General features: G+C 41.0%; 1 protein-coding gene across 2 annotated transcripts; it reads left to right on the top strand.

Annotated features, from left to right (window-relative positions):
- Positions 1 to 8: 8 nt before the first annotated feature.
- Positions 9 to 27,919, top strand: pamr1b (peptidase domain containing associated with muscle regeneration 1b). Of its 2 annotated transcripts, XM_019894066.1 has the most exons (14): positions 9 to 274; positions 7,537 to 7,713; positions 11,253 to 11,378; positions 11,869 to 11,983; positions 13,489 to 13,706; positions 15,432 to 15,539; positions 20,223 to 20,393; positions 20,492 to 20,683; positions 21,358 to 22,179; positions 22,255 to 22,431; positions 23,417 to 23,483; positions 23,722 to 23,951; positions 26,514 to 26,872; positions 26,949 to 27,919. In XM_019894066.1, the coding sequence occupies exons 1-14, from the start codon at positions 115 to 117 to the stop codon at positions 27,513 to 27,515; spliced, it is 3,489 nt and encodes a 1,162-aa protein (XP_019749625.1). In that variant the 5' UTR covers positions 9 to 114; the 3' UTR covers positions 27,516 to 27,919. The 2 variants fall into 2 exon arrangements, with proteins under 2 accessions (XP_019749625.1, XP_019749626.1); XM_019894067.1 differs by lacking the exons at positions 9 to 274; positions 7,537 to 7,713 and having other exon boundaries at positions 11,256 to 11,378; positions 13,489 to 13,510; positions 13,581 to 13,706.

Raw genomic sequence — 27,919 nt, 5'->3', positions numbered from 1 at the left:
GGGGGGCGGTAGTGAGCAAGAGAAAATTAGTAGGAGGGGGCAGGAAGCATTGAAAGAGTTTGCGATGGTGATGTCAGCTAAGTTCAGAAAGTAAACAGAGTTCCAGACTGCAGCATGCTGTCTGCGGAACATGGACTACAGCTGGGGCAGACCGATGGGGGCTCCCACGCAATTCCCGGGACCAGCACAATTATCAGCGGGAGGGCAGGCTGGTTCCCTCTTATTTTCCTCCTCATCTTTATCTTCGTACCTCAGGGGAGCTGCTGGCCCAACAGTAAGAGACCAAGTTTACTTGTATAGTTCAACGCTTTCTCTTCGTTGTAGATCCTTTGTTCTCAAAAAGCCAATATCTTTCTTTGTCTTGATCCAGTCTTTCTTTACATCCCTTAATAGCACAAAAGCAGGACTGGAATGCCCAAATCTTCAGAAGGATATATGGCACTGTTGTTAACAGAGGTGATTTTGTACATCGTCTCTTGCAAAGATGAGATAAAGAGTTTGGTATAATCTGGTACATTCATGATTGTGTGAAGATTGTTTATCTGGTCTCGCATAAAACAAAAAAAGTGCTGTTACAGCACATTTCTTTAATAGCACTGTTCAGACTTGGTACACGTCTTTGTGCAACAATTTCCCCTTAAATGTCATAGTGGTCTGACTTGACATAGTCTCCGTGTATTTCCCCTTGATGACTTCTACAGGATTGTAGCAAGCAAAGTTTGAATCGATCATGCTGACTGCAGTGATGCATGTGCCAAAGTCTCCTCTGGCCTCCGACTCCACTTTGCACATCTCCAAGCAGTCAAAACACAATAAAGTCATGTTGGCCAGTGAGCTCGTCTGTGTTGACTGGCAGTCATTACAAAAGCTCCTTGCCTCTTTCATAGAGTGTTGTCAGCTGAGTCACTCTGGAGACTATTTGTCATCTGCTCATTGATCTTTTCAATGCAGCAGCTGCAAAGAGAATTTTCTATTCACAATTTGAATGCAAATGTTTAGAATGTCCTTCTATAAGGGCGTGCATGAGCAGGATCATTGAACTGCATAGTGTTGTGTTCTTTCCTGTGCTGCGTGTCAGCATTAACAAAAGTAAAACAGGACAATTAAAGTTTACAGCGGGATGCTTTTAGGATCACCATACAAAAGAGAAACGTCAATCCCAGGCAGTGCGACGTACCCTTATACTGTAAGTTAAACCTTTCATCCCTCCAAGTGGATAATAAAATGATATTACACTTCGTTTGTGGGTTTTCCGAGCAGAGGAAGTTCATTAGAGCAATGAACAGGATGAGCGGCGGGATAAGCCCACACTTAGATCTGCAGTGCCCACAATGTTCCCTCGGGAGTTTTCTTGTTCCATGATAGTTAAATCACACTGACCTCAAAATACCAGGCAGCTGCTGCGGCGACCACGCAAGTCCACTTGCACATTCGCACACGGAACATTTTCCATCGTATGTCATGGTTAAAATAACCACGATTTTGCCTTGAGGAAATGGTTTAATTGTATACTGTATAATAATAATAATAAATGCGTCATGTTCTGTACTTGACAAGGCAGTTTTGCATGAGTTTTTGTTCAGAATACATTGTCTATTGTCGACACTTTGCAGTGTGGGGGCAAATCAAAAGCAATTCACACTCTGCTGTAATTACACTCTTGAAAAGCTATGATGCATTACAACATTGATGCAACTGAGCAAAGGAAAACTTGTACAATATTCTTATTGCATATTAAGAATAAAGTAAATACCAATTATGAAATTAAAATAAGTGAATATAAAATTACATTTTGCTTTCTGAATCGTATCATAAAAATATAGTCCAATTAAGCTTTTTATAATAAAAAAAAACAAACAAACAACAATACTTAGATAGACTTAGCATCCGAATTAAAGTTTTCAAAGCAGACATCCACTTGGGTAATTAGGAATTAAGCGTTTCTATGTATGTATCACAATAGATGGATGTCGTAAATACATCTGTATGCATTCGTCCAACTTTGACTTAATCATGTGTTTTCATTTGTGGTTTATTCTGGGCATAGATGTCACTGAATATGGGTCACTCACCTGTCTTCCATGCAGGTGGTGTGGGTTTGGGTTCCCATTGAGTGATGGTGTGAGTGTGAGTGATTGCTGCTCTCCACTCTAGTCGGTGATTGACTGGCAACCAGTCTTGATGTTGTCTGTCCTTCACCCAAAGTCAGCTTGCTTCAACTCCCCCATGATCCCGCGTAGAACGTGTTGTAAGAAAATGGTTTCACTAGGCAGCTTTGATAATACATTCATAATAATAATATTTGCATCATAAAAAAAAAACAAAACACAAAAACTAGTGTGAATATACTTACTTGGATAGTGTATCAATAGCTAATAGTGGTTTATGTGTGAGGGATTGCAATTTACTACATTCATATGTCAATATTTTGGCTACAGCTAGACAACATTTAGCCTTTACGTGATCCAGTATTAAATAACTATAATTTAGTTTCCATGCAGAATAAGACATGGCAGCAAGAAAATGCAAGAAAACGTCAAGCTATATGATCACAGGTGCAAACGCCACAGACGGTGGGATGCACAGAGGCATTCCTGTGCATTTGGGTATCAGTACGTATTGAATTATGCAAATGGGGTAACTCTTGATCCAGCTCCCGTATTTTCCCCTAACTGTCATCTGCCGTGAAAGCCAACAATTGAAACAGTCCAAACAAACGCTTTGAATCTTTCGATCAATCAAATGTAAAATCTGCACCAGGTTCTGAATCCACAATAGCCATTCAGACTAGTCAATTACGGAAATGTTAGTCGTTTTATTTCCTACTACCGAACGTACTGTAGCTTCAAAATTCTTTAATTTCCATAATTTGGTTGGTGACAGAGCGGCACGGTGGTCGACTGATCAGCACATTCAATCCCAAATCTCGGCCTTCCTGTATAGAGTTTGCATGTTTTCCCCGTGTCTGTGTGGGTTCTCTCCGGGTACTCCAGTTTCCTCCCACACAACAAAAACATGCGTTGTAGGTTCATGGAACACTTTAAATTGTACCTATATGTGACTGTGCACACAAATGTATGTTCGTCTGTGTGTGTCCTGCGGTGGGCTGGCATCCGGTTTAGGTTGTACCACGCTTACTGCCCAAAGCCATCTGGGATAGGCTCCAGCGAGTCCGCGACCCTCGTGAGGATAAGCGGATTAGAAAATGGATGGATGGATGGTTGTTGACAACAAAGGTCAGGGTTTAGAGGTTGTTTGACCTCAAGTCTACAATTACTGCGTTGTGGATCAAACTCGACTGATACATGGAGTAAAGTATTCATTTTCCATGACCACTTCTCTGGCTGTGTCGGCAATGATGTCAGCGTCAGATCAAAAGGTGTGCAGCTGAGTTGCAGATGCTAACTGTTTTTTTTTCTGGATCAGAGTGCCATGTGGCACAAGGAGGTCTCCACCAGGTGATGAAAAGTGTGACAATGACTGTTTTTTCTTCTGTCTGACTTTTTCACATGCTTGTAAAGAGTCTCCACCATCTGTAGGGAGGTGGGGGATCAAACATCACTTCCCATTTCAAGAAGCCGCCGTAACACACAGTCTGCATTCAGGTCAAAGTGGAAACTACCATAATAATTACTGTGATTCTAGTTGTGCTTGAACTACACTCCCTTCCAAATGTATTGAAATGGTGAGGCAGATTATTTTATTTTTGCTGTAAACATTTGGGTTTGACATCAAAAAAGAAGAACATAAAGGTCAGTCTAAGTGGAGAAAACCAACACAAGCACAGGGGGAACATTCAGACTCCGCACAGGAATGCTGAGATTTGATTCTGTACAAGAAATTGTGCCTTCAGTGCAATTTAACAAATACATTCAGCCTCCAAGTGACTGCCCAGTAATAAAAATCTGTGCAATGAAACCAAATAAGAAAACCACAAAAAGAAACAGTGATGGGCCATGAAGTAAAATAATACAATGTGTATCCCAAAACAACACTATTTTAGTGTGGGGAAATATTACTCTTCTTTTGCACTCAGAGGAGACATGAGATAATGAACCTCCTAAAACCCTGAACCCCGGACTTCAGGATCACGTTGCTGCTTTTCCATGGAACTGACTGTTCCATGCTTTATGCTGTATGTTCTCATCAGGGTTGAGTGTGAGTGTGATTTTGGCCAGCTCCACCATGTTGTTTCTCGTAACATCAGTTTTGAGTGTCATTTTTTTGCATGGATGCTTCGATACCTGCTGCAACTTTTGTAGCTTTAGAATCAAACTGTCATGGTTTTGGTGATCAAGTTCCACCAGGGTGATAATCCTCAAGTGAAAATCGTTCATAATACATTTCCCTTGAAGGAAAATCCCTCCTCCCCCAATGAAATAACAATTTGACCATGAATAAAGCACACGTCAACAAATTGAATGTCTTTATGAGAGCTTAGGCGCTCTTTGCTGATCCTTCGTCCCACTGGCTTCCACATCACTCTGGATTTGGGATACTTGAGGTTGTATCAAATAAAAATCTACCTAAAAACACCAAACAACAAAAGAATTGACACTTTGAATGTTTGCCAAAGCTCAGTGAGGAATCTCTCTTGACCTGCCCTCCCCCACCCCCCAAATGGCAGCACAACTACCTGTCTGACAATACCTATAAATGTAGTACACTAGCCTTGGGCATGCAGCTCACTGGCTGCCTTTTTTTACATCACAGATGTAAAGGAACACATTTTAGTAACTCTTCGTGAAATCTGGATCTTAATGTAATTTCCTCTATGAATCAATGATGTGGTTTGTTTCAAATAAATTTAAAAACAGTACTTCTTTCTGAACTCAAGTAACATTCCATTTATGTGCACACAGGCAAAGGAATAATCCTCGCACAACCCAAACTGTGTAAAATTCCTCACAAAATTGTTTCTTTGCAAGGCTTTTGTTAGCTTGAGGTGTTGACTTGGATGTCCCCCACCACGTGTGTTTTTACAAGGCAGTGAGAGAACACTATCATCATCAGTACACACGTCAAAACACTGTAATAAATACAGCAATCAACTTGTTGTTGTAAAGGCGAAACATTCAGCACTTATCCTCAGTGGGGTCACGAGCGTGCTGGAGTCTACCCCGGCTGTCTTCAGACTTCGTTTTGATTTATGCAGAATGACATAATGCCTTGGATCTCAGATGGTGGACTCTCCACTTTGATTCCGCGGAGAGGACAATGGTTCAATTTAAAAAATTCCTTGATTTTGCTTTTTTTCCATACACATTTTCAAGATGTATAGAAAATGTAATGTGATCCTACTTGGCGCATCCACCTCAACAATCCTGATGACATTTTTTTTTTTTCGGTGTAAACCTGCTCACAAACATATCTCTTACAAATATGATAAAGAAAGAATGTAGTATCATATTTTCAACTTGAGGTAGTGATACCTCAACGGGTTGGAAGGAACCGTAGGTCAGCTCTCTAGGGACACAGCCCCATCCCGTCTAATGACATTACCATGCTAGCTCTGAGGCCTTAATTCAGGTTTTCAACTCTCTTGGACCAATGTCCTTTACCTCGTAGGAAAGAAGTAAATTGGTCTCATGAGAAGAAATGGTGTCTGCTGCACCCCCTCAGTCACCATATGGCACTCATCACACATTTTAAACACTTTTTTCATCTTGTGCTGGGGGCCATTGCTCCTGGTTAAAGGTCAAAGTAAACAGAACGAATGCTGACATTCATCAGTAACTTGTCTGATGCTTTTAATCCCACATTGCACAATGGATATAATTCGAGTCATGTTACTCACAAAACATCAGTCATCTGAAGTGCACTTGGTAGCAACAATTTTTATCTTGTGACCAAAAGCAGAAAAGTGTTAATGGTCTCCTTTTTCACAGACTGACGTCAAATCATTGTCCTCTGCCTCAAAACATCACTCATCAGTTTTGTTGGCCAAATATGCTGTTTTTAATTCTCTCTCTCTCTCTCTCTCTCTCTCTCTCTCTCTCTCTCTCTCTCTCTCTCTCTCTCTCTCTCTCTCTCACACACACACAAGGATTTACTTGTGTTGGATGCTATTTTGTTTTGTTTCATCAACTTTTCTATAAAGAAGTCTTGTCCGCGCTTACAGTGCATTCTTGTGGTTCCAGCATGGAAATCCCCAAAGGATGATCATTTTGGACGTGAAGTATAAGATTATCGTTTTGGTCAAACGGAGACAGACATTCTGAAATATAATAATTCAACACAAAGTTGCCAGTATACAAAAACAAAATTGATGGGGTTGTCAGTTTATATTTGTTGCCACAACAACAACCTGCAACTAGTGGTTGGTATGAAATCTTGAATAGCGAGTGTGTGCGTGTGTGCGTGTGTGTGTGTGTGTGTGTGTGTGTGTGTGTGTGTGTGTGTGTGTGTGTGTGTGTGAGACGTGCCTGGTGTGTTTGTGTTGTTTGGAGGCATTCATTACATATTCTTGAGAGCGCAGACAGATGTAGTCAAAGACTGGTGGAGCTTTCGAGCACAAATTCAACCAAACCCACGTCGTCAAATACAAAATAACTTCGGCAAGGGAAAAGAAGATATAAAACAGCATAAAGCCCGCAAGCAGCTTTATGTATAAAGTATAAAATCTGCCATGCCTGCAGAGAAATTAACCTCCGGGAAATACACTTGCCCAATTGCAGGTGATTGATATCAAATTCATTGTATCATCGCAGTGGTGTCAGGTTGTTTACCTTCGGGCTGAGCAGAAACACCTGCGACGATAGTCACACTATGGCAGGGTTTTTACTTTTCTGGACCAGGATTTGACACGTGTACCAATGCTTGTGGAGCAAAAATAGTGGAAGATTTTGATGAAATTAGGAAACATTCATAGTATTTGAAGGGACTTTGTCTGCTTTTAATGTACAAATAATGTGTCAAATAAGAATTCAAATGATGAGCTCAATGTTGGAAGAACACACTGCCAAATTTAAAGTGCTGGATCTGTTCTTCTGCCACAAGGACATGACCCTGTCTCTTTCCCAAATGAAACAGAAAACCTTGACGCAATCACACAAAAATGCTCAAAGTATCTAGAATGTCGCCAGAACTGTCTAATGGATTCAATTGTCAGTCATGGTGACTTTCATATTGTAGCAGCTTGCTTGATGTTTGATTTCCTACACAAAACACACACACACACACACACACACACACACACACACGCACACACACACACACACACACACACACACGCGCGCGCGCATGCACGCACGCACGGTAACTCCAAAGAGAAGCTTGAGGCCACATAGCTTTGTAAATAAGCAGAGCGCCGTTCGGCAGCAGCGCACATAAACACAAGACCAGTAAACACAGTAGCCGTCTGTGGACATCAAAGTCGAGGCTGCTCATGTAAATGTCGCTATTTGACATCTTCCATTTCAACCACGGTTATCATCCTCTCTGTTTTTGTATTCATGATACAGTCCTTTTGTGGATATTTTCCGAGTGGTTTAAAATGAGGCTTGTCAGTCTAAAGTATGGTATTTTATTATTAAGATTACAGGTATTTGTACAACCATTGCCCAGGCCCGGAGTGGAACGTCATGTGCCGGGGATGTTGCGAGTATGATGTGATCCGCTGCAAATGCCCCCTGCAGGGGACATCGGTGGGCTACGCTGTACCATGCTGCCGCAATGCGATCAATGAGTGTGACCCCTGCATCATCCATCCAGGTACAACTTCATCAGTGGCTGCCAGGTGATTGGCACTATTTGGTAATCTTGTTCTGAAATATTTTGATATTTACCAACATTTTCCTCATTCAATGAACTCTATGCCATCCCTAGTGTCAGGTCAGATCATTTTAGAAATGAAAAAACAGAAAAGATGTATTCAAATAGACAGTCAACAGTATTAAAACAAATTGAGACTGCTTGCTACTACTCTTAGAGCAGGGGTCGGCAACCCAAAATGTTGAAAGAGCCATATAGGACAAAAAAAAAAACCAAAAAACAAATATGTCTAGAGGCACAAAAAAATAAAAGCCTTCTATAAAACTTACAATGAAGGAAACACATGCTGTATGTATGTAGGAGCCTGGACTGTCTCAGAATTGTTTGTTATTCATTCCTTTGTTGTGTGTTCACAAACGCCCCCATAGAATTTATTTTGTAATTTCCTTGCTTGATTGTTTTGTTTTGGTGCATTATTTTCACTTTTCTTCGTGTCAGTGAAATTATCATTAATTTCCGTATTTCTGAGGCTGTCTTTGAGTGCCTCTCGAGTTGAACGAGAAGAGAGAAGGCACGGAGTCGGACACAGACGTGTCTGTGTTTGTCGAGACTGTTAAAAGCATAAATAAAGTGTACGTTTTAAAAAACCAACACCACAGCTCTCCTTTTTCGGAGCTGCAACATGTATCTATATCTATTTGAGCTATATTAGCCTATTATCAATTTTTTTTTCCATTTTCAAACATTTTTTTATGAAGCTCAAGGGAGCCACTAGATGTGCCTAAAGAGCCGCATGCGGCTCCAGAGCCGCGTATTGCCGACCCCCGTCCTCGAGGAACTCAAAATGGAAGCAAATTGTCAGGTTTTACGTGGTGGTAGAGTAGGACAGGAAATACAAACAGGAGTACGCTGGAAAAAAACTAACTGAAGTACTCGAACATAGTCCTGAAAATCACAAGAAACCAAAGTAGCAAAAAAATAAATAAATAAAACCATGACAGGAACAAGATGTGACAGGAGCACGCAGACACTCACAACAAACAATCACAATGATCCAACAAAGACTGACAGAACCCAGGGAACTAAATACAAGCTAAGTGAAGAGACAACGAGAAACACCTGCACGAGACACAAAGGTTTGACGGAGCCGATTGGTTCAACACAAGGGACACAGATGACGAGAACAGGTGCAGTCAAAAAGGACACAAAACCAAACGTAACCTAAACAAAAACATAACACAAATACAGCTTCCATTGTTTTGGGTAGACTTTTAACTAGATGTTTTGAATGTCTCTGAGGGATGTATTGTCCTTTCATCCCAAATCACAAAAAGGTCAGCTGTCACATATGACTTAAGTTGGATCTGACAGAGCGCCTGGCCCACAATCAAGGACCAGAAGCAGCGATGCTGAATGTTTCATTGCGAAATTAGTTGATAATATGTTGTATTCATATAGTGGAGGTTGATGAATACACCCCATATTAGCTGTTCTATGTGTGCAAGGCACGTGACCCAACTTTGGCCACGAGTACATAATATGGTGGACAGTTTACAACCAGAGTCAACAACTTCTTTTTAAGATACGGCCATCTACTTAGAATATCACAGCACTTCTATTGAATCTTTTGTAGAATGTGGATTTCTCTAAATATTACACCCGCAGATTTAAAAAAAAAAAAAAAAAGGCAGACGGAGTCAATTCATCATCCATCTCAATGCTGTTCGACACAAGAGTGGCATGTTTTTAGACACGAAAATAGGAGATTGCGAGGGTATGTTGATTTTAGTCAGCTCTATCTTAAAGTCTTTCAATAATGCGTGCCATGTACTTGGCACAACACCAAGAGCTGTCTGATTCCTTTGGCCTTTACACTGCAGGGAGACAAATAAACGCAATGGGAAACCTGGAAAGCAACAATATTATGTCTGATCTAATTTGTTTCCATACCAACCTCACATCACAACATCTCTTATGAATCTTGAGACTGTTTAATGCAACTCAAGGTGTTTATGTTGGTTCTTACAGGAGAGGTGCATACCTATGTACTGACAATACGGGTCATTTCAGCACACATGTTCAGTTTGCCGCTAAATCTTTTTTTTTTCTTTCTTCAAGTTGTTTTCTGAAATGCCAATTTCCTCCAGAAGAATGTCATGTTTTCTACACAGAACGAAAGTGCTTTTAGAGAAGAAAAACAGATGTTGGGAATTACGGTGGACACAAGTCCCTTGTGTTGAGCTGTAAAAAAAACTAAATGTACTCATAGGGACAATGCACAGTCGAGTCATAATTTACCATGTGTAAGTTCCCATTTGCTGTTCCAATTCCTACTTGTCATACTTTGCCTCCCTCCCCCTCAATTGACCCAGCAGCCACTTAAGTGAAAATCCGTCCTTTAAGGAAACCATTTTGAGGTTTTTTTTTGTTTGCCATGTTTCTAATAAAAGGAGTAAAAATGGTTCCGCATCCATTTACAGTAAAAGATGAGAGTAATGAGTTTAGCAGAGTTCATATGAAGGAAATGTATCAAGGGTCTATAGCAGTGGTGACTCTGCATTACAAGCTTGGGGGTCAAGCAGAATAAGCAGATAGTGCTGTGTGCTAGGGTAAGTCACGGCCTCAGGATGAAGTTACAGATGATATTTTGGTGAGCTGATCAAATGGTATTATTGACTCAAGATTCGTTGTTCCGTGAATACGGTATGCCCAAAATGATTCACTCCTTGCACAATTTTGAGTTGACATTCTTTTGTTTCATTAGTATCTATTAATATTATTATGATTATGATTATTAGTGGGCGGCCCGGTAGTCCAGTGGTTAGCACGTCGACTTCACAGTGCAGAGGTGCCGGGTTCGAATCCAGCTCCGGCCTCCCTGTGTGGAGTTTGCATGTTCTCCCCGGGCCTGCGTGGGTTTTCTCCGGGTACTCCGGTTTCCTCCCACATTCCAAAAACATGCATGGTAGGCTGATTGAACACTCTAAATTGTCCCTAGGTGTGAATGTGAGCGTGGATGGTTGTTCGTCTCTGTGTGCCCTGCGATTGGCTGGCAACCAATTCAGGGTGTCCCCCGCCTACTGCCCAAAGACGGCTGGGATAGGCTCCAGCACCCCCCGCGACCCTAGTGAGGATCAAGCGGTTCGGAAAATGAATGAATGAATGAATTATTATTATTATTATTATTATTATTATGTCTTTTGCCACTTTCATGTCGTTTGCAGTTCTAAAATATTTGTGAAAGAGACTAATTCACTATGGGTGTCTTGATGAGGAAATGGTTGGCAGATCCGCCTCACAGTTGTGAGGTTGTGCATGGGTTCACATCAGGGCTCCAGAATTTGCTTTTCTCCATGCTTGTGTAGATTTTCACCAGGTACCCCGGTTTCCTTCCACATCACAGATGAGCCATTTATAGAACACAGCAAATGGTCTTTGAGGGTAGCCTGGTGACTGCAAAAACCACATTGTCACCCTTGTTGAAGATTCTTGGTCCTTGTTTGAGATTAGGCTCTTGGATCCCATTGTGTCTCTTTCAGGTTGCAGTCTTTTTGAGAACTGTAAACGGTGCAACAACGGGACATGGGGTCCCAAAGATGACTTTTTCATCCGTGGCCAATATTGTGCCGAGTGTCGACCTGGATGGTCTGGTGGAGATTGCATGAGTAAGTGACACACATTTCTGAAGAAACACATGACTGTACACTTACATCCATTTCTGTGGGGTGAAGTAAATGCTTTTTCCTTCCCTCTGCACATCTCTACATCTGGGATGACTATGCCCTCTTGGAAGAATGGCCATGCCCATGAGGTCTTCTTGACAGTCAAAACTGAAGATACCTTTTCATATGGAAAAAAATTGGACTCCACGGCTTTACCATTATATGTTCCCGCTCAATATAATACATTTTGTTGCCATTATAAGGATAAAAGCATCTTTGTTTGTTGTACAGCATGATGTGTTCTTTTCTTGATGTGAAGCATATTAGAACTCTGGATTCATAATGAGAGCCAAAACAGACCAATGTGCAGCCTATAGACCAACATAGTAGCTAAGCTGTCATTAAAAGCTTGTAAAATGTTATACAGTAGACACATCAGTTTCTGTGCAAGTATCCAAAAGTGTCCAAAGGTTCTTTTCGTTGTATTAAACAGAGTGTGGTGGGGTGATCCGCAAACGCCAGGGTCACATAGTTCTGGAGAGCTACCCCAACAACGCTCGCTGCGAGTGGACAATACAGGTGGACCAACCTTTCACAATCGAACTCAGGTAAGGTGGTACTGCTGTTATGTGGCGCACAAAAAAACGTCTCTTTCCTAGACAATTAGAACTTCCCTCTCCGAGCTTCAACTTGCTGTTCAGGTCAAGGCTTGTCCTCGATTGGTATGATAGCCTTCCCTGGAATATGAATTGGCCATCTGTAATCGTGATTAATCGCTGGCAGTAGATCAAATGTCTGTTCAGCTCAGATATTTCTACAATATGAGTCATTTGTAAAGTATGCTTTGGAAAACCCAGCAGGATTTTTTTTTTCCCCTTTAATTACTTTACAGCTGAGTGATAACCTTTCCAGTGCGTCATTACTTATCCATTTTTTAATAGTCAAGTGTTTGTGCAGGCTTTCACAGTTAAAAACAGCACTGAGAATGAAAAATAGTTTGCTGGATGCTGAATGTTAAGAAATGATTTAAAGCCCTTCAGTGAACGTTTCCAGTCTGATGCTAAATTAGACATACATACATTTTAAAAGACATTGGAGGCTTATTTGGTGGGATGCTGTTTTTCTAAATGTCAACAGAAATCCAGTTTAGCTTCTATTTTGAAGATGTCATAGGAATTCCAAGCCATCTTTGACTTACTGTTGACCAGCTCAAGATGTACCCCACCTTTTAGTCTGAGATTGGCAATGATCGACTCCAGCTCATCCTTGACCCTCCCATGGAATAAAGAAAATAGAGGGATGGATTATGGATAAGCATGTAGTTATGATGGCTTCGAGTATCATGGTGAGGCAAACTATGGTCACATCATTTGCATCTTTTCTATAACCACGGTGTGTTGAAGTACCAACATGGGCCCCAAAATTTGTTTTGGTTGAAGGTTGTTTTTTTTTTTTTTTTTTTTTTTTTTTTTTATAGACATTTAATAGCTACTGATCAGACATAATTAAGAAGTTTATCTAGGCTAGAGCCATCATGCTGTTTATTCGCAATAATAATCGTCAGTCACACAAACAGAAAAGTATTTATATGTGCATTTTCCCTGTTTAACAGGCACAAAAAGAGTGTCCATGATAAATATCTTCTTAACGTGAAGAGTGATAAAGATCATTGAGGTTTCCAAAGTCAGTCAAGGGAAAGGCTTGTAAATAGTTGGCCTAAGAAAGAAATGTGTTTGCAGTGACAAGAATAAAACACAAATTGACGCGTTCTTTCATTTGCATCTCCAATATGAAAACTGTAAGTAGTAAATTACTCCTCGTCAAGTACAATGAAACATCCATCTGAGTCACCTTTCACATCAGCAAATTATGTATTCAGAGTTCCAGTCACTTTCTGCAGCTGTTAGAGTAATTACTGTCAATCGTAACTGTGCATTGCCTGTTTTCCTTCTGAGTGCTCTGAAGCATCACGACTGCATTGGCAGCTAGTGGAGCGCTGCCAGATAATACAGGTGCTCGCATAGGGCGGGAGAGGGTGTGATCGCAGCAGTTGCTAAGGTGTTGGATTGTGTTTGTTTGCTTATTTCATTCATGTCGGTCTTCATGCCAACAGGTTTATGATGCTGAGTTTGGAGGTACATCATTCTTGTCGCTATGACTTCGTGGAGGTCAGAGATGGTGACAGCATCAACTCTCGTGTTATAGGTCGGTTCTGTGGAAACAACAGACCCGCTCCCATTCGGAGCTCTGGCAACAGTCTCCACATTCATTTTGAGTCTGATGGTTACAAGAATTATGATGGCTTCTTTGCAACATTCCAGGAGAGTTCAGGTATGTCTTAATGTGCATCTGCTTCCCACTAAAGCAACACTAAAGTGCAACACTATGCAATTAGTTAATAATTGGGTCATTAAGAGGAAAATGCTGTGAAGAGTATGGCATATTCAGTAACAAATATGATCCCAAATGACCACCAAAACAATGAATTCATAGCATAATGAAAAAGTTGCAAAAGTTCCATTTAGAGCCAAAATGAACAAACAAGCTTTTCATTGCAAATGGTTTGAGATGTTGGATTTAATTGGATTGTCGGTCCCAATTTTAGACAGCATGATACTCAAGTCAAGATAAGTCAAGTCACCAGCGGGTTTCCAACATTCCTTTTTACGTCACCTATCCATCTTCCCATTTTCGACACCGCTTATCCCAATCAGGGTCAGAGGAAGCTGGAAGCTATCCTAGTTGACATCGGGCAAAAGGTAGACTACAACGTGAATTGCTCACCAGACAATGACAGGGCACATAAAGAGACAAGGCAACCTTTCACACTCACACATTCACTGATGCGACTTGAAATCACGCTGTCTGCACAAAAGACAGGCGAATCAACTGTTCTACCATCAGTGATGAATCTCGAATAATTAGAGCTCAGGCGGATCCCAAAGATTTTCCACGTTTGGGCAGTGTTATTGTTTTGTTGACAGTGTGAAGAATTCACTTTGTCACATGACGTAAGTCAAGCCTCTACGAGTCGAGGTACTGCCCGTGGGTACCCACCCAAGTCTTCTTTGATAAGGTGAGGCAGTATAATGGAACAAAGAGGTCTGGAAAAAGGAACGCCTAAAAACCAGTCACCTCTCTCAGAAGAAGACATTTTTTTACATAATCATATTTGTGACCTCGCCTTCTTCTCCACTTCACATTAACAGCTTTGTAGGGCCCGTGCCTATATTTTTGTGGCAACTAACTCTTACAGGAACAAAACTGCAGTGTTTATCAAACTCACCTAGCTAGTATTTATTGTACTTAGGCCTGCCTGTCCTTGATGGTATACTGTATCATTCATACAACTTTAAAATCCACCACAAATGTAAGACTACAACTGTAAAATGGCTTATTACATATTTTTCTAAGTGTTTTGTTTGCAGTTATTGCATGGAAACCTTAAGTATGCATGAATTCTACAATTACGTAACAAATAAATACAATATTTCTCACACCCAATTTTACAATGTGACTTTGTAATGCAACGGCCTCACAAAGCTTCAGCAACTCACGAGAATCAATAGTACTGGTTTCGTTGGTGTATGCTGTCTGAAAGTCCTGTCTGTCTTGAGATGCTAAACTGAAGGTTATAGCTTTTGCTGTCAATCTCACCACATACAGATTGCATGTCAAGAGGGTTAACCAGATTTTAACAAGCATCTTTCAGATGCTCAACATTGCAGCAAATGTACATGACTGACAGAGGTGGATCGACAGCAGGTTTATGTCAGAGCATTCAATTAAAAAAAAAATGTGTGCTCAAAATCGGACACACTTTTACTGTACAAACTGCAAAGCCACATCTCATAAAAAGAGATTTACGCCTTTCACGACTTGACCACACACATTTAGAAACGGAAAATGAAAATGACATTGAAATGGCGCCAGCTTGAAGTATACCCCGCTTTCTACCACTTCAGACTCTGCAGTGCAATCACGGTTTTATGTTTCTCCTTAAAATGAATACAATCCTGACTTATGTACCCTGACGCTGTATTTATTTTGTGACAGCCTGCAGCTCCTCTCCTTGCCTACACGACGGGACTTGTATCCTCGACAGCTCTTACACATATCACTGTGCCTGTCTGGCTGGCTATACAGGCAAGAGGTGTGAAAATGGTAAGTCTCTTAACACATCACAAAAATGGACCAAACCCACTAACATCTGTTTTTAGTTGTTGCTGGGAGGGTACTGTTGACATTCATTCTTGGGTCAAATGAGTCATCATTAGTCAATTGGTATCGCAGGAACAACCCCTGTAGTCTAGTGTGATGTTATGAAATGGTGCATGTTGCCTACACGCAGATGCCATTCTCGCCACACACATACACTACTGTTTCCGTTCGCTGTTGTCCACCATTGCTGTTGCTTATGAACAGTGTTGTGGTTTACAAAAGTAATGTGTTGCTGTAACACATTGTAGGCAGTAACAAAGTACGGTAATATGAGTTTCTCATCATATTTTTGTAACATCACAGTTACGACAGGACAGTACCACAACACAAAATTAATCATCAAAAGTAGACCTGAAGGTGAAAGCAGTTCATTAGTAGCCATGTGACCATCACGAACAAATGGAGTCTTTTGAAGAGCTGTTTAAAGTGAAAGATGGGAGTAGAGCCTTTGCAAACTCTTTGAGTGCAATGCGAGCTGCACCAGTGCAAGTCACCAAAGGCCTGAGCAGAAGGGAGAGGTCGAGTAAACAACAGCAGTGTTGGAGGAAATCGGGGCAGAGGTGCAGAGGAGGAGCTGCCGGAGAACTTGCGTGTTGTAGGATTAGCAAGCACATGATGAAGAGGATGTGCATTGTTAAAACTTCAGGCCTTCAGAGAGTTTTCTCGAGAATGGGACAGACATTCCCTGAAAGGAGAAACCGCCTCAACCCTGAAAAATTGAGAGCACTCGTTTTTCTCAATGCTAATTTGCCTGATTAAAAGCCTGAGTGGCAGAAGAAAAGTGAAGGTGATAATTTCATAATAGTCTTTAAAAAATATATAGATATTATTTGTTGAGATTCACACCAAGCATTAAGCTTTTTAAGATGTTTTACCAATTTTAATTCAGTTTTATTTTGTGTGATAGCTTTTGTCAAAACATCTCGGGTGCAGTGTACTCATATTTGATGGTCAATTTGTGTAAAGTGTTCTGCATATTGAAATTACTTTATGTTCTTAGGAGCATAAAAATGTATTGAATGTTTATTTTTGACAGACTTTTCTGGATGTCAAAATGAAGCGTTTGGCACAAATCCCACATACCTAACGTGGCCCCTGCTGTGACATGAATGAAGCCCATTTCATTAAAACTGACAATATTTAAGAAGAAGACAATAATTAATGTCTCATCACTTGAGCACGTAAAGTACAAAATGAGTGATGATGTATAACTAATCCCAGCGTTTATTTTATGGGTAAAACAATAATGCTTAAAAAACATAAAAGAGACAGTCTTTATGCGACTGTGGCTCAGTTCATGGGGCGGGTTACCCATTGACCGAGGGCTGGGCTCTTTGAATATTAGTAGGTTTGCTTTTGCTGCTGCAGTTTTGCTCTTTCTGGCGAAACCAGCATGGCCACAACGAAAACACAACAAAACCATGCTGGTCTATTCTATTCTACCCCAACCTGTTTTAAACATAATTTTATCGTGTTTGCTCGACCTCTGCCATCGTGATCTTGGCATTTTGATTTAACTGTGCTTCCACATTCCCAAATGGGACGATTGGGGCCATTGAGTATTCAGATGAGAAAGAAAGCTCGTTTTAACATGGGTAAAAATGATCTTTTGCAGATGTGCCGAACCATCCAGGTTATTTTGTGGAAAAAAAGCAACAACAATAAGCTGTACTCACACATTTGAAGCTTATCTTGAGGGCTTTGTACTCAGCAAGTCTTGTTTTTTGTTTCTGGGGTATTGTCTGCAAGGCCTACAGTACATAGCCAAATTGCTATTATATCGCTTTAGGAATTGGTGTCTGGAGGCAGAATATAATGGTAGCGTCCTCGATGTGTGGACAGAATAGTCCCTGCAGCAGGTGCACAGGTGGGCATAGGCAAATGTGCCGAATTTGTCCTCTGATGCTGTGGTGGCGTGCAACTCTCCTTTTGACCGCTTGGAGAAGCGAGATACAGCGGTAAGATCAATCCCGCTTCGGCGATGGAGCGAGCTGGCCAACTGCCGCTCAACTCCTGCGAGACGCTATAGCTTCTTTTTGCCTGTCTTTGATTTCATCTTGCTTCTTTTTGTTCTTTTTTTGCGTGCACCATGTGAATTCACCGAGACTCATTGTGACTGACAGTTGATTGGATAAATTCTCATTTCTTCCTCCCATGCAAGCCACACAGCATGACTAACCCCCCCCCCCCCCAAGCTATTCTATTTGCAAAATCCAGTGAATCGCACTGATTGCACCGTCAATATTTACTCCACTGGCCACACTATGTCGTGATACATTACAAGTCATTACAAGTTAACTTTACCACCAATCGTTGCAAATGTAGCATTTTCCTTTTAAAATGTCAAAATCATTATTAACCCTTTTTAGAGACAGTTGTTACTACAGTGGATAGCTTACCATGTTATCAGGTTCGAGGGTGCATCAAAGGGTTAAATCAATTAATCTCCGAAACATGTAAAACAAGATCATCTCAAGGATCGGATTTAGGCACCCCTGCTCTACATGGAGGGTAATATTGTGAAGAAACATATTAATTTTAAATGCAAGTAACTAGTAAAATGAAATACAGTATATTACATTTTGGACATAGTTTCTACAGTCGTCATCCATCCCTAAAATCAACACTTGGCGATGTTTTACTCCCTAAGAGAAATGTCTCAAATGTGTTTTGGGGTCTGATAATTTATATAAGTAACCAGCAGCAGGTCAGTTTCAGTTGCATAGTTTCAAGTCTGTTAACTTCCTGGGTGAGATTTTCAGTTCGAGTGAAGTTTATGAGCGAAAAATGTTGTGGACTCTAAGAGGCAAGTGAACCTTTATAGCCAAATGTCAAGTATTTTATTTTAGTTTGGGCTTACTGTTTTGTTCAACATTGCTTTGATAGTGTTTATGGCAAAGTGAACTACCCCGATTATTTATTCTCAGAACCTTTATAGCCAAATGTCAAGTATTTTATTTTAGTTTGGGCTTACAGAACGTGTTTTGTTCAACATTGCTTTGATGGTGTTTATGGCAAAGTCTACTACCCCGATTATTTATTCTCGAATCAGAAAAGGTGATTTTTATTTATTTATTTATTTTAAGAGGAGGAGGCGTTTACTGTAGTTTGGGCTGGGTGGAGATGAGCTGTCCTGGAATTAAGATTAAAAAAAAATCTGCAGAAATATGGCAATTACATGAAGGAAGAGGAAAATTATACTGCATGTGTGTTGTTCTGTTAATGTCACAAAGTTTTTCCCCCAACGCAGTGGAAGAAGTGAGTTTGTGCTCCCTCATTTTGGCTCTCTTGCGTTAATGGGTGTCTGGAACTTAACTTGTGTTTTTATATTTTACACATCTCCCAGAAGAGCCCGCAAAAAGAAGTTTTGTTGTGGTGTCATTTTCAGGGTTACATTCAAGGCTGTAAAATAAATGGTAAAACAAGTCTGCATCGCTCTCTTGAGGCAGCCTTCCCATAAAACGCCAAGTGGTTCATTCATCTGTAATCCATTGGGAATTCCAGCCTGTCATTTTTATTTCAGAAACACGAGTAATGTTCCTATGTCACGTTTCATTGAGAAATTGTCTTAATTTGTGTCCCAATGTCATCACATAAAGAGTTTTAAGAAACATGAAGGATATTTCATTGCAGTACTAAGGAATCTGCGCTGCTGGAAGCCTGCAAGTGTTAATCTGACGTGCTGCCAGGGTAACCCTGTGTAGCTGTCTTTTTCGTGTAAGTGTTACATTCTTAAAATGAAAGCTTTCCCCCCTTGAGCCGCGGTGGAAAAACCTCAGATCTAAAAGCCGCTCACAACCCTGAAAAAAAAGTCAACTGCAGATTTTGCACTCTTTTTTTGCACCGGTGGTTAGCCAAAAACATTCCCTTCCATCAGGGAGGAAAAGATTGGAAATTGAATGTGTTGGAAAATACAAGATTGTCAGGAAGGATCCTTGGTTTGGATCTATCAGGGTACAGCGCATGCCGTTGACCGGGTCCAACTAAAAGATAACAGCACATCAAACTTACTGACATCAATAATTCGTTGCAACACGGAGGCCCTTACTCTATGAATTTAAGATATTTTTATGGCATTGCATAAAAAAATCAAAAACAACCTTCAGCCTGTTAGGAGCTACACCTTTTGTATAATGTGTTTATTTACTGAAGCTGTCCAGATAATTTTGCATTTCCATCAAGTATTCCCAAAGCTATTCTCGTGCACTTTATCCAATCAACTTTTACTACTCTGCAAATGGAACATTTAGCCGAAAATCCTTTTTACTGCATCTCTTCATTTCAGCGTTTACAAGCCATGTGCTCCAATTTGTGCCGTGAGCTGTTCATACAATTCAATAATGAGTCTGTGCGGTTTACTGCTTTCAAAGTGTTGACATTCTTGACAAAAGATTAAGTCTCAGAGGGTTACTTTTACATGTTACCTGTGGCCAATAAGCAACAGAAGTCAATGAAGTCACACATTGGTGGATTTGTGTGGCCTTTTACAGCAGCGAAGTACACTTAATCAGTGCTTGAGGGATGGAAGAGAACCCTTTTACAGTCTCTGTTCACAATCGAGCATTTTCTTTACAGACAGAATTTGTTTAGAAAAGATCTGAGCATGCGCTTTGTATTTCTGCTCAGTGGTGGGATGCCGTAGGCCGCCAGTGCCCACCCATGGATCCACACAGGGAGCGTTTCATCACGCAGGGGCACGGATCACTTTCCAATGTGATGCAGGGTTTGAGTTGCAGGGATTAGGGGCTGCCATCTGCCTGAGTGATGGCACCTGGAGTGCACCTGCCCCACAGTGTGGTAAACCATAACTTGGCTTTATTCATCATTGATTCAATGGAAAATAATAATCACTGAACATACCATCATTTAACTGACACCTTTTCTATGTCCTCAAGTTCCAATCGAAAGATTGTGTGCGCTACCACCAAAGCCAATACACGGGGACCACTTCTTGGTTTACGGTCCCAATGATGTTTTAATTGCTCTCCAGTACCTTTGCCATCAGCCCTTTGAACTCAGTGGGGTCTCCCAAAGGACCTGCCTTCCGAACAACACCTGGAGCGGAACTCAACCTGTTTGTACGCAAGGTCAGGTCAAGTAACTGGAATATTTCATTTTCTTTTCTAAAGCCTTTATTTCTCATGTTACACACATTTCTCAAGGGCAAACAAACAATCATGGTTCATAATTTGTTCTGCAGGAGAAGTCAAATTTAAGAACCTCCTCTGAGGATTTTTTTTTTCATTTTATTTTTTTAGCTTTAGTGGTACATTAAAAAAAAAGAATACGATGATCACTTCTCAGTAGTTTTGCAGACATAACCATGAACAAACTCATATCTTGCAATGAAGCTCTTTATTTCTTAAAATGTGTTGTCCTTAAGGCTGTCCATGTTTTGGTCGTAATTCTGGTGAATTGCAGAGTCGTGTATTTTGTTTAAAAAGATGAAAAACCTACGCTAAACATAATAATGGACTTAATAGTGCTGCCTCATGTTGAGCACTGCCTGGTAGTGGATATCAGGAAAGATGTTTATAGTCTGATTTAGAGTATAGCAATTCTGTAACAGGGAAAAACAATCTCACACTTTATGGATTTACACAAACGTGTCCCAGTCAGTGAGAGTTTATCATGTGTCACCGTTATAATGTGCCAAGCTTTGCCTTTGCTGTGAAATTAGAAATTGTTTGTGTGCCAACCTAGACAACATTCAAAATTATAATTGACAAAAGAAATCTTTTCACACGTTCTTTATCTGCAGTGAATAACACACTCACTGAAGCAGAAAAGGACAAGGAAACTGCAAAAGAGACTGCAAAAGGTACAGATACAACCAAAGAAGACACAGACCGTGAGAAAGAGGACAGCAAAGCTAAAGAAAAGAACCAGGAGAACACAGGTGTCAAAAAAGAAAGTGATCGTTGGAGTACAACAGCAGACAACACAACCACTGGTACTATTCCAGGGAAAACTCTGGCTGAGGACAGGAATGAAGAGGAAAAAAACCATGGCCGGGAGAAAACCACCAGCGGCGGTGGAGATAAAGTGGGTAATGTCGGTCCAGACAATGGGTTGGACACAGCCGAGAATAAAGAAGCTGACATAGTAAAACCTGGGAAGAAAGACGACCGCCAGTCCTCAAAGTCGGAGACGGCTACCACTGATGTAGTGGTGATAAAAGACAAAGGACAAGGCGAGAAGGAAAGAAAAGAGGAGCAAGTGAATGGAAAAAAAGACTCTGGCAAAGTTGGACCCAACGACACTAAACTGAGGACGGTCGTCTCGGAGGATATAAACGCAGTAGAGATCTCTGAACAGGAAATGGCAAAGAACAACACAGTCACGGATGATCTGAATGACTTAAGTAAAAACAACACAACAGCTTTACCAGAAAGGAAAATCATTCCCTCGAGAGTCAATATTACGCTGTATAGGGCAGGAGGTGAGGAAGGTGGGATGCCAAAGGAAAGTCCAACGATTAAAGAGGACAAAGCGGAGACAAGTCCTACCCAGAAACCAAAGGAACCTGATACGGATCGAAAGGCGAAGGAAAAAGAGAAGGACGTAAACCAGAGCTTTGTTGGTAAGAAAGAATGTGAATAAGTAAGTTTCTCTTCGCCCTTATTTCCCTCCTTGAACATGAAGTGCTCTTCTCCAGAGAGGAGCTGCCCACCTCCCCCTCGCCTCTACCATGGTTATCACGTGATGATGCCAGGGGCCAAGCCTGAAACTGTGGAGTTCTCCTGTAATCATTCCTACGCTCTGAGTGGAGATCCCCTGCGAAGCTGCCAACCAGATGGTACCTGGAGTGGCAAACAGCCCCAGTGTGTTCGAGGTAATGACGATGCTTTATCATATTTACTTCACAGAACCAACAGAAGATGATGCTATAAAAGGCAAAAGACGTCTGTGGGGATGGAGAACATTTGTTATGGTTGCACTGAGGATTTTCACTTTCAGTCCCGATCTGGAACTTGTACCTGGAGTTGGAACTCAAAAGTACAAATCGTTATTGATGTAGAACTAAATATTTTACCGGTGGCCTGGTGATCCATTGGTTAGCGCGTCAACCTCACAGTGCAGAGGTACCGCATTCAATTCCTCTCTGTGTGGCGTTAGTATGTTCTCCCCGGGCTTGCGTGGGTTTTCTCCGGGTACTCCGTTTTCCTCCCACATTCCAAAACCATGCATGGCAGGCTGACTGAACACTCTAAATTGTCCCTAGGTGTGAGTGAGAGCATGGATGGTTGTTCATCTCTGTGTGCCCTGCAATTGGCTGGCAACCGGATCAGGGTGTCCCCCGCCTGCTGCCCGGAGACAGCTGGGATAGGCTCCAGCACCCCCCGCGACCCGAGTGAGGATAAAGCGGTTCGGAAAATGGATGGATGGATGGATAAATATTTTAAGCAGATCGGAAAATGGATGGATGGATGGATAAATATTTTGCCAAATATTTTAAGTGTGTCAGGTGTATTGCGCTAGGTTAACCTGATGTCCTCAGACGAAGCAACATTTCATATTTTTGAACAGGATACCATAAAAAAAAAAATAACACACAACATCACCTTTGACAACAAGTATAACATACCTGTACACCATGGTCATATTTGCAGAGGGTCTCACACAGCTTGTTTTGGATCATATTTGTGGTGAAGTCTTGGACAATGCTATGTAATGACTTGTGGGGAAAAAAAGACATTGTACTGGGACATGTATTTGCACAGCTTCTTGGTTAATGAATCTATAAGGCCTGTAATATATGAACTTCACTTTCCGACTTCAACTTCTGAAATGAACAATTCTAATTTTGTTTGTTGCAGCATGTCGGGAGCCCAAAGTTTCAGAATTGGTCAGACAGAGAATCCTGCCCCCTCAAGCACCATTCAGGTTGGTTTGTTTGTTTGTTTTAATGTCGATGTTGTTGCTTCAAAGTGTAGTTTAAATTAAAAGATTCCCATCATTGAGGAATCGGCAAGCTTCCCCGACCCAAGTGTCGATGATAAAAATGAACAAAAAGAAGAAGAAAGAAAGAAAACTTGAATCTAATTTCATTTTTCACAATCAAAACAATACATGCAATAAAATGCTTTGAACAGGTGTATCTCCTCTTGTTCTTGGCCCTCAGAAAGACACCAGTGCACAAGCTGTACTCGACCGCAGTGGGCCGACAGATCCAGTCTGACGCCCCCACCAAAGGGCCACCAGTGCCTTCACAGTTGGCTGCGGGTTTCCACCACCTTTACACACACATTGAATATGACTGTGTGTCTCCGTTCTACCACCATCACGGCAGCCCTCGTCGTACTTGCCTCAAGACAGGCAAATGGAGTGGGCGCCATGTATCTTGTTCACCAGGTGAGGGCAGCAGAGCTCCATAATGATATGTGGCAATGCTACAGTTATCATGGAACACTTCAAGCTAAATTGCTGGTGTTTGGAGAAATGGGAACATTGTCATTAGGTGTCTCTTAATTGCTTAACCCAGGGTCAGGTTGGAAGTATGAGACCATTTCATTTTCTACATATAGACATCATGATGCAACGAGAGCATAAATATACAGAGAAGCCAATTGGAACAGAAGAAATGGACAATTATGCCCATGGAATTTTGGATTCATAAGAAATACGCATTTTATCCATCATTCCTTGTTCCTTTTAACTTCACCTGGATCATAACTGGTTAACTACCTGCTCAAAAGTACATCATCAGTACTTTAAAATTTAGAAAATACATTAATTTGTTATAAGGACCTTAGATTCCAGCTCAACCATTTGGTAGAACATGTTTTTTAAATGTATGTTTACACACATTTCGTGATCGAGGTCCTTAAATGTTTTTGTTCACTAATGAGATGAAATAGAAAGTCAGTATGGTCAGTTTTTATTTTTATTTTTTGCAATATTTTCATGCACTGAGAAAAAAAAACAGATTAAATAATAGAAAAAAAAAATCCAAAAATACAGTGAATCTAAAGCCCAAAATCTAAGCTGTGTACTTCTTTTAAGAAAGGTCACTTGTCTGTCTGATTTTTTTTTTCAGTGTTATTATTTGCACCATCAATGACATCTCAGCCATTTGCTACAAGGTCATATTGTAATGAGTATCGATTTTTGTTTGAACTGCCCAAAGTTGATATAAATTCCAAATGGCTTCATATTGCTAAGCGGTTAATGATTTACCATGTTAAAATATTCTCCTCATTCAACTGATGGAGCACAGCCCCAGCAGTAACATTACACTGTAAACAAAATTCAAAATGCTGATAATATTTCAACAATAAATAACCAAACAAAATCTTCTTCTCCAATCACCTTAGCTCATAGCTTGAACTACTCATTACCAGAGATGGGCATTCCGTCCCTGGGACGGAACGGTCCGTCCATGTGACCAAGATGCAACGCCCATTTTTACACAAGGATGGAAGTAGGTTTTCATCCATCCCTTTAATCATCGCTAATCACGTTCAGTATGTGGTGTTTGGCCAAACATCGTATTTTGTTAAAAGGCTATTTCATTTCAACAGTACTTTTATAGCAACACAGCCACCGAGTGTACAGTCAGAGAACATAACAATAAAGTTCCTACGGACACCCATTTCACGAATGATAATCCAGCTGGGTAAGAAAAATTGAAAAAATGTTGTACAGTACCCGCTCACCATGCTGAAGGCTTGGATTTCTAACAGGTTTTATTATTATTATTTTACTTGATCATAGTGACTATTTTTGTGTTGTAAAATGCTAATGTCGAGTTGCTTATCACAAAGTCATTCAAAATATAAAGAACCGGTTATGTAATTTTTGTTTGATAGATGGCCAGTCTTATCTCCAACAGCCAATTTCAAGGTGTTACTGAAAGTGAGGTTCGGTCGGCAGGCATATACGCGATGAATACATCAATGTTTGCATGAGAGAGTCCTGCACATTTTTCAAAGTTTGGCATTGTGCAATGTTGCAAGACGTCATGTATTTTGTATTTTGTTTCTTTCGTGGAGTGACATAAACTTTGTAATGAGCGCCTCTATGAAGAGGAAAACACCCTAAAATCCCTAATACTTGAGCGATCATTCTCATACTTTCAGAGGTTGGCACATTAGGCAATGTTTAAATTCCTACATTACGGTGTTTAGACTGTCATGTTGCATCACTGTACAGCAAGTGAGAAAGAACATGTGACATATCGGCAACTAAAGAGGTATTTGAACCGTTTAATACAAGATTCCATGGGAGCCATAAACTCTTTGAAAATCTAAAATGAATATAAATACAATTTTCTTTTTTCTTTTCAATTCTGTAGCAGACAATTGTTGAACTGGGTCAGAGCGATGCGTCAGCCCATCCGTCATATTGTATGTGGCTTCAATATTAGATATGATTGCAAATAATATAGTCAAACTGAGCGAGGATAACATCATACAATCAAAAGCATCAATTCTCTATTTTGCTTGATGATACATCTCCAAGGAGGAACCATATTGACAATTTGCTTCACTTTGCCACAACCAATATGACTCATTACACTGACCATTACACAAAACTCACATGTTGTCTAAAATTCATGCTACTAAGTTCGTGGATTCAGTTTGAGACCATTTTTATGGGCCGGGAGGGCAGAAAGCAAGGTCCATAAACGTGTGGTTGGTATGGTCCTTTTATGGGTCTGAGACATGCACGGCATTTTCGTGATCCATTCAACATTTCCTAACCAGAACTACTTTTCATTTTGGTCAACATGTTTCAAAATAGCAATGCTCTGTTCTTTGTAGAGTAAAAGGCCTTCAGAAGACAACTGAAAAAAAGGTTCAACAATACTTTGTGTTGACACAGCTTCAATGTAAGCCACGTTTATCCTGTCCTCCCTCTTCATCACGGTCTTCCCTTTCTATCCTCTCCTCCTTGTCACCTCCTCTTTGGCAGTGTGTGGGAAGCATCCAACCTTTGACCCTGAGAGGCCAGGAGAGGCTCACTGGCCTTGGCTAGTGGCCATCTACCGTCGCTCGAACAACGGTGCAGAGACCAAGCTGACCAAGGCAGATAGCCACACTGGGTCTGTGAAGAAGGATGGCAGTGCAAGAGCTAGCAATCATATCCGGGCTTCTGTCTGGCAGTTGGTGTGCAGTGGGGCTCTTGTGAACCAAAGGAGTGTTGTGGTTGCAGCCCACTGTGTGACACAGCTGGGGAAGTTTTATCCTCTGGATGCAGCTAAAATCAAGGTGGTGGTAGGGAAACACTATCGTGATGATCACAGGGAAAATAAAGGTCTCCAACACTTGAGGGTAAGCTCAAGATGAACCTTTATAATTTGGTGATTGAGCTCTTCAATAATGACTGCATTCTCTTTTGCTCCCAAAGGTGGCCACCATCGTTATTCACCCAAATTACGACCCTCATATCCTTGACTCGGACATAGCTGTCATCAAGTTACTGGACAAAGCAAAGATCGGAGAGAAAGTGCAACCCCTCTGCCTGTCAGACATTTCGGGCGAGGGTGAGATGTCTGGACAAGGGCTTGTGACTGGCTGGTCTCCACTTCCTGACTCAGGTTTGGGTGCAGAAGAAAAAGCAAGAGTTGGGCTTGTTCACCTGGCTGACATCGTCCCATGCGAGGAGCAATACGCCCGTAACGGGGTGCCGGTCAGTGTTACTGACAACATGCTGTGTGCAAGCCAGAAGCCGAACTATGGACCCTCTACCATATGTCCATCTGACACTGGGGGAATCCTTATTCTTCCTGCGCTCGCTGACAACAAGGAGAATCCTTCTGTCGGCTTTACTCCAAAAGGAAATAAGAAGAGACTTTGGAGACTTCTGGGACTAGTAAGCTTTGGCTATGACCAAGGGGAGTGTGATCCTGAACTCTATACAGTCTACACTCATGTAGCAAACTTCAAAATCTGGATTGAGAGTAGTATGAAATAGAAACGTTACTACTGTATGACTCAATAATTATATACCGCTTATCTTTCGGTTCTGCTACTTTGATTTGACTGTACATTCTAGTCACCTTCTCGTCTCATTTTTTTGTAGAGTCTTGCACAAGGGCAACACTGGACAACACAGTGCTCCAAGTGAAGGGATACTCACACATTAAATGTGTTTGATCAGCGGACGTCTAGTTCGTCAGTCTGAGGTTATTGACTTGAAAATGACTCAAAGTGCATCCTTAAAAAAAGAGGATGTACCGGTAATGTTTTATATGTACTGTACATACAGCATATTGTGAGGTAATTTTTTTTCCTATTCACTAATGTGATGGAAAGTGATGTACATATTTTTTTGAGAGACAGAAAAAACAGGATGTTTTTTCATTAAAGAAAGGAGGG

Source organism: Hippocampus comes, unplaced genomic scaffold, assembly GCF_001891065.2.
Source record: "Hippocampus comes isolate QL1 unplaced genomic scaffold, H_comes_QL1_v1.1 scaffold104, whole genome shotgun sequence".
Classification (NCBI taxonomy): domain Eukaryota; kingdom Metazoa; phylum Chordata; class Actinopteri; order Syngnathiformes; family Syngnathidae; genus Hippocampus; species Hippocampus comes.
This window is presented reverse-complemented; position numbering and strand designations above follow the sequence as displayed.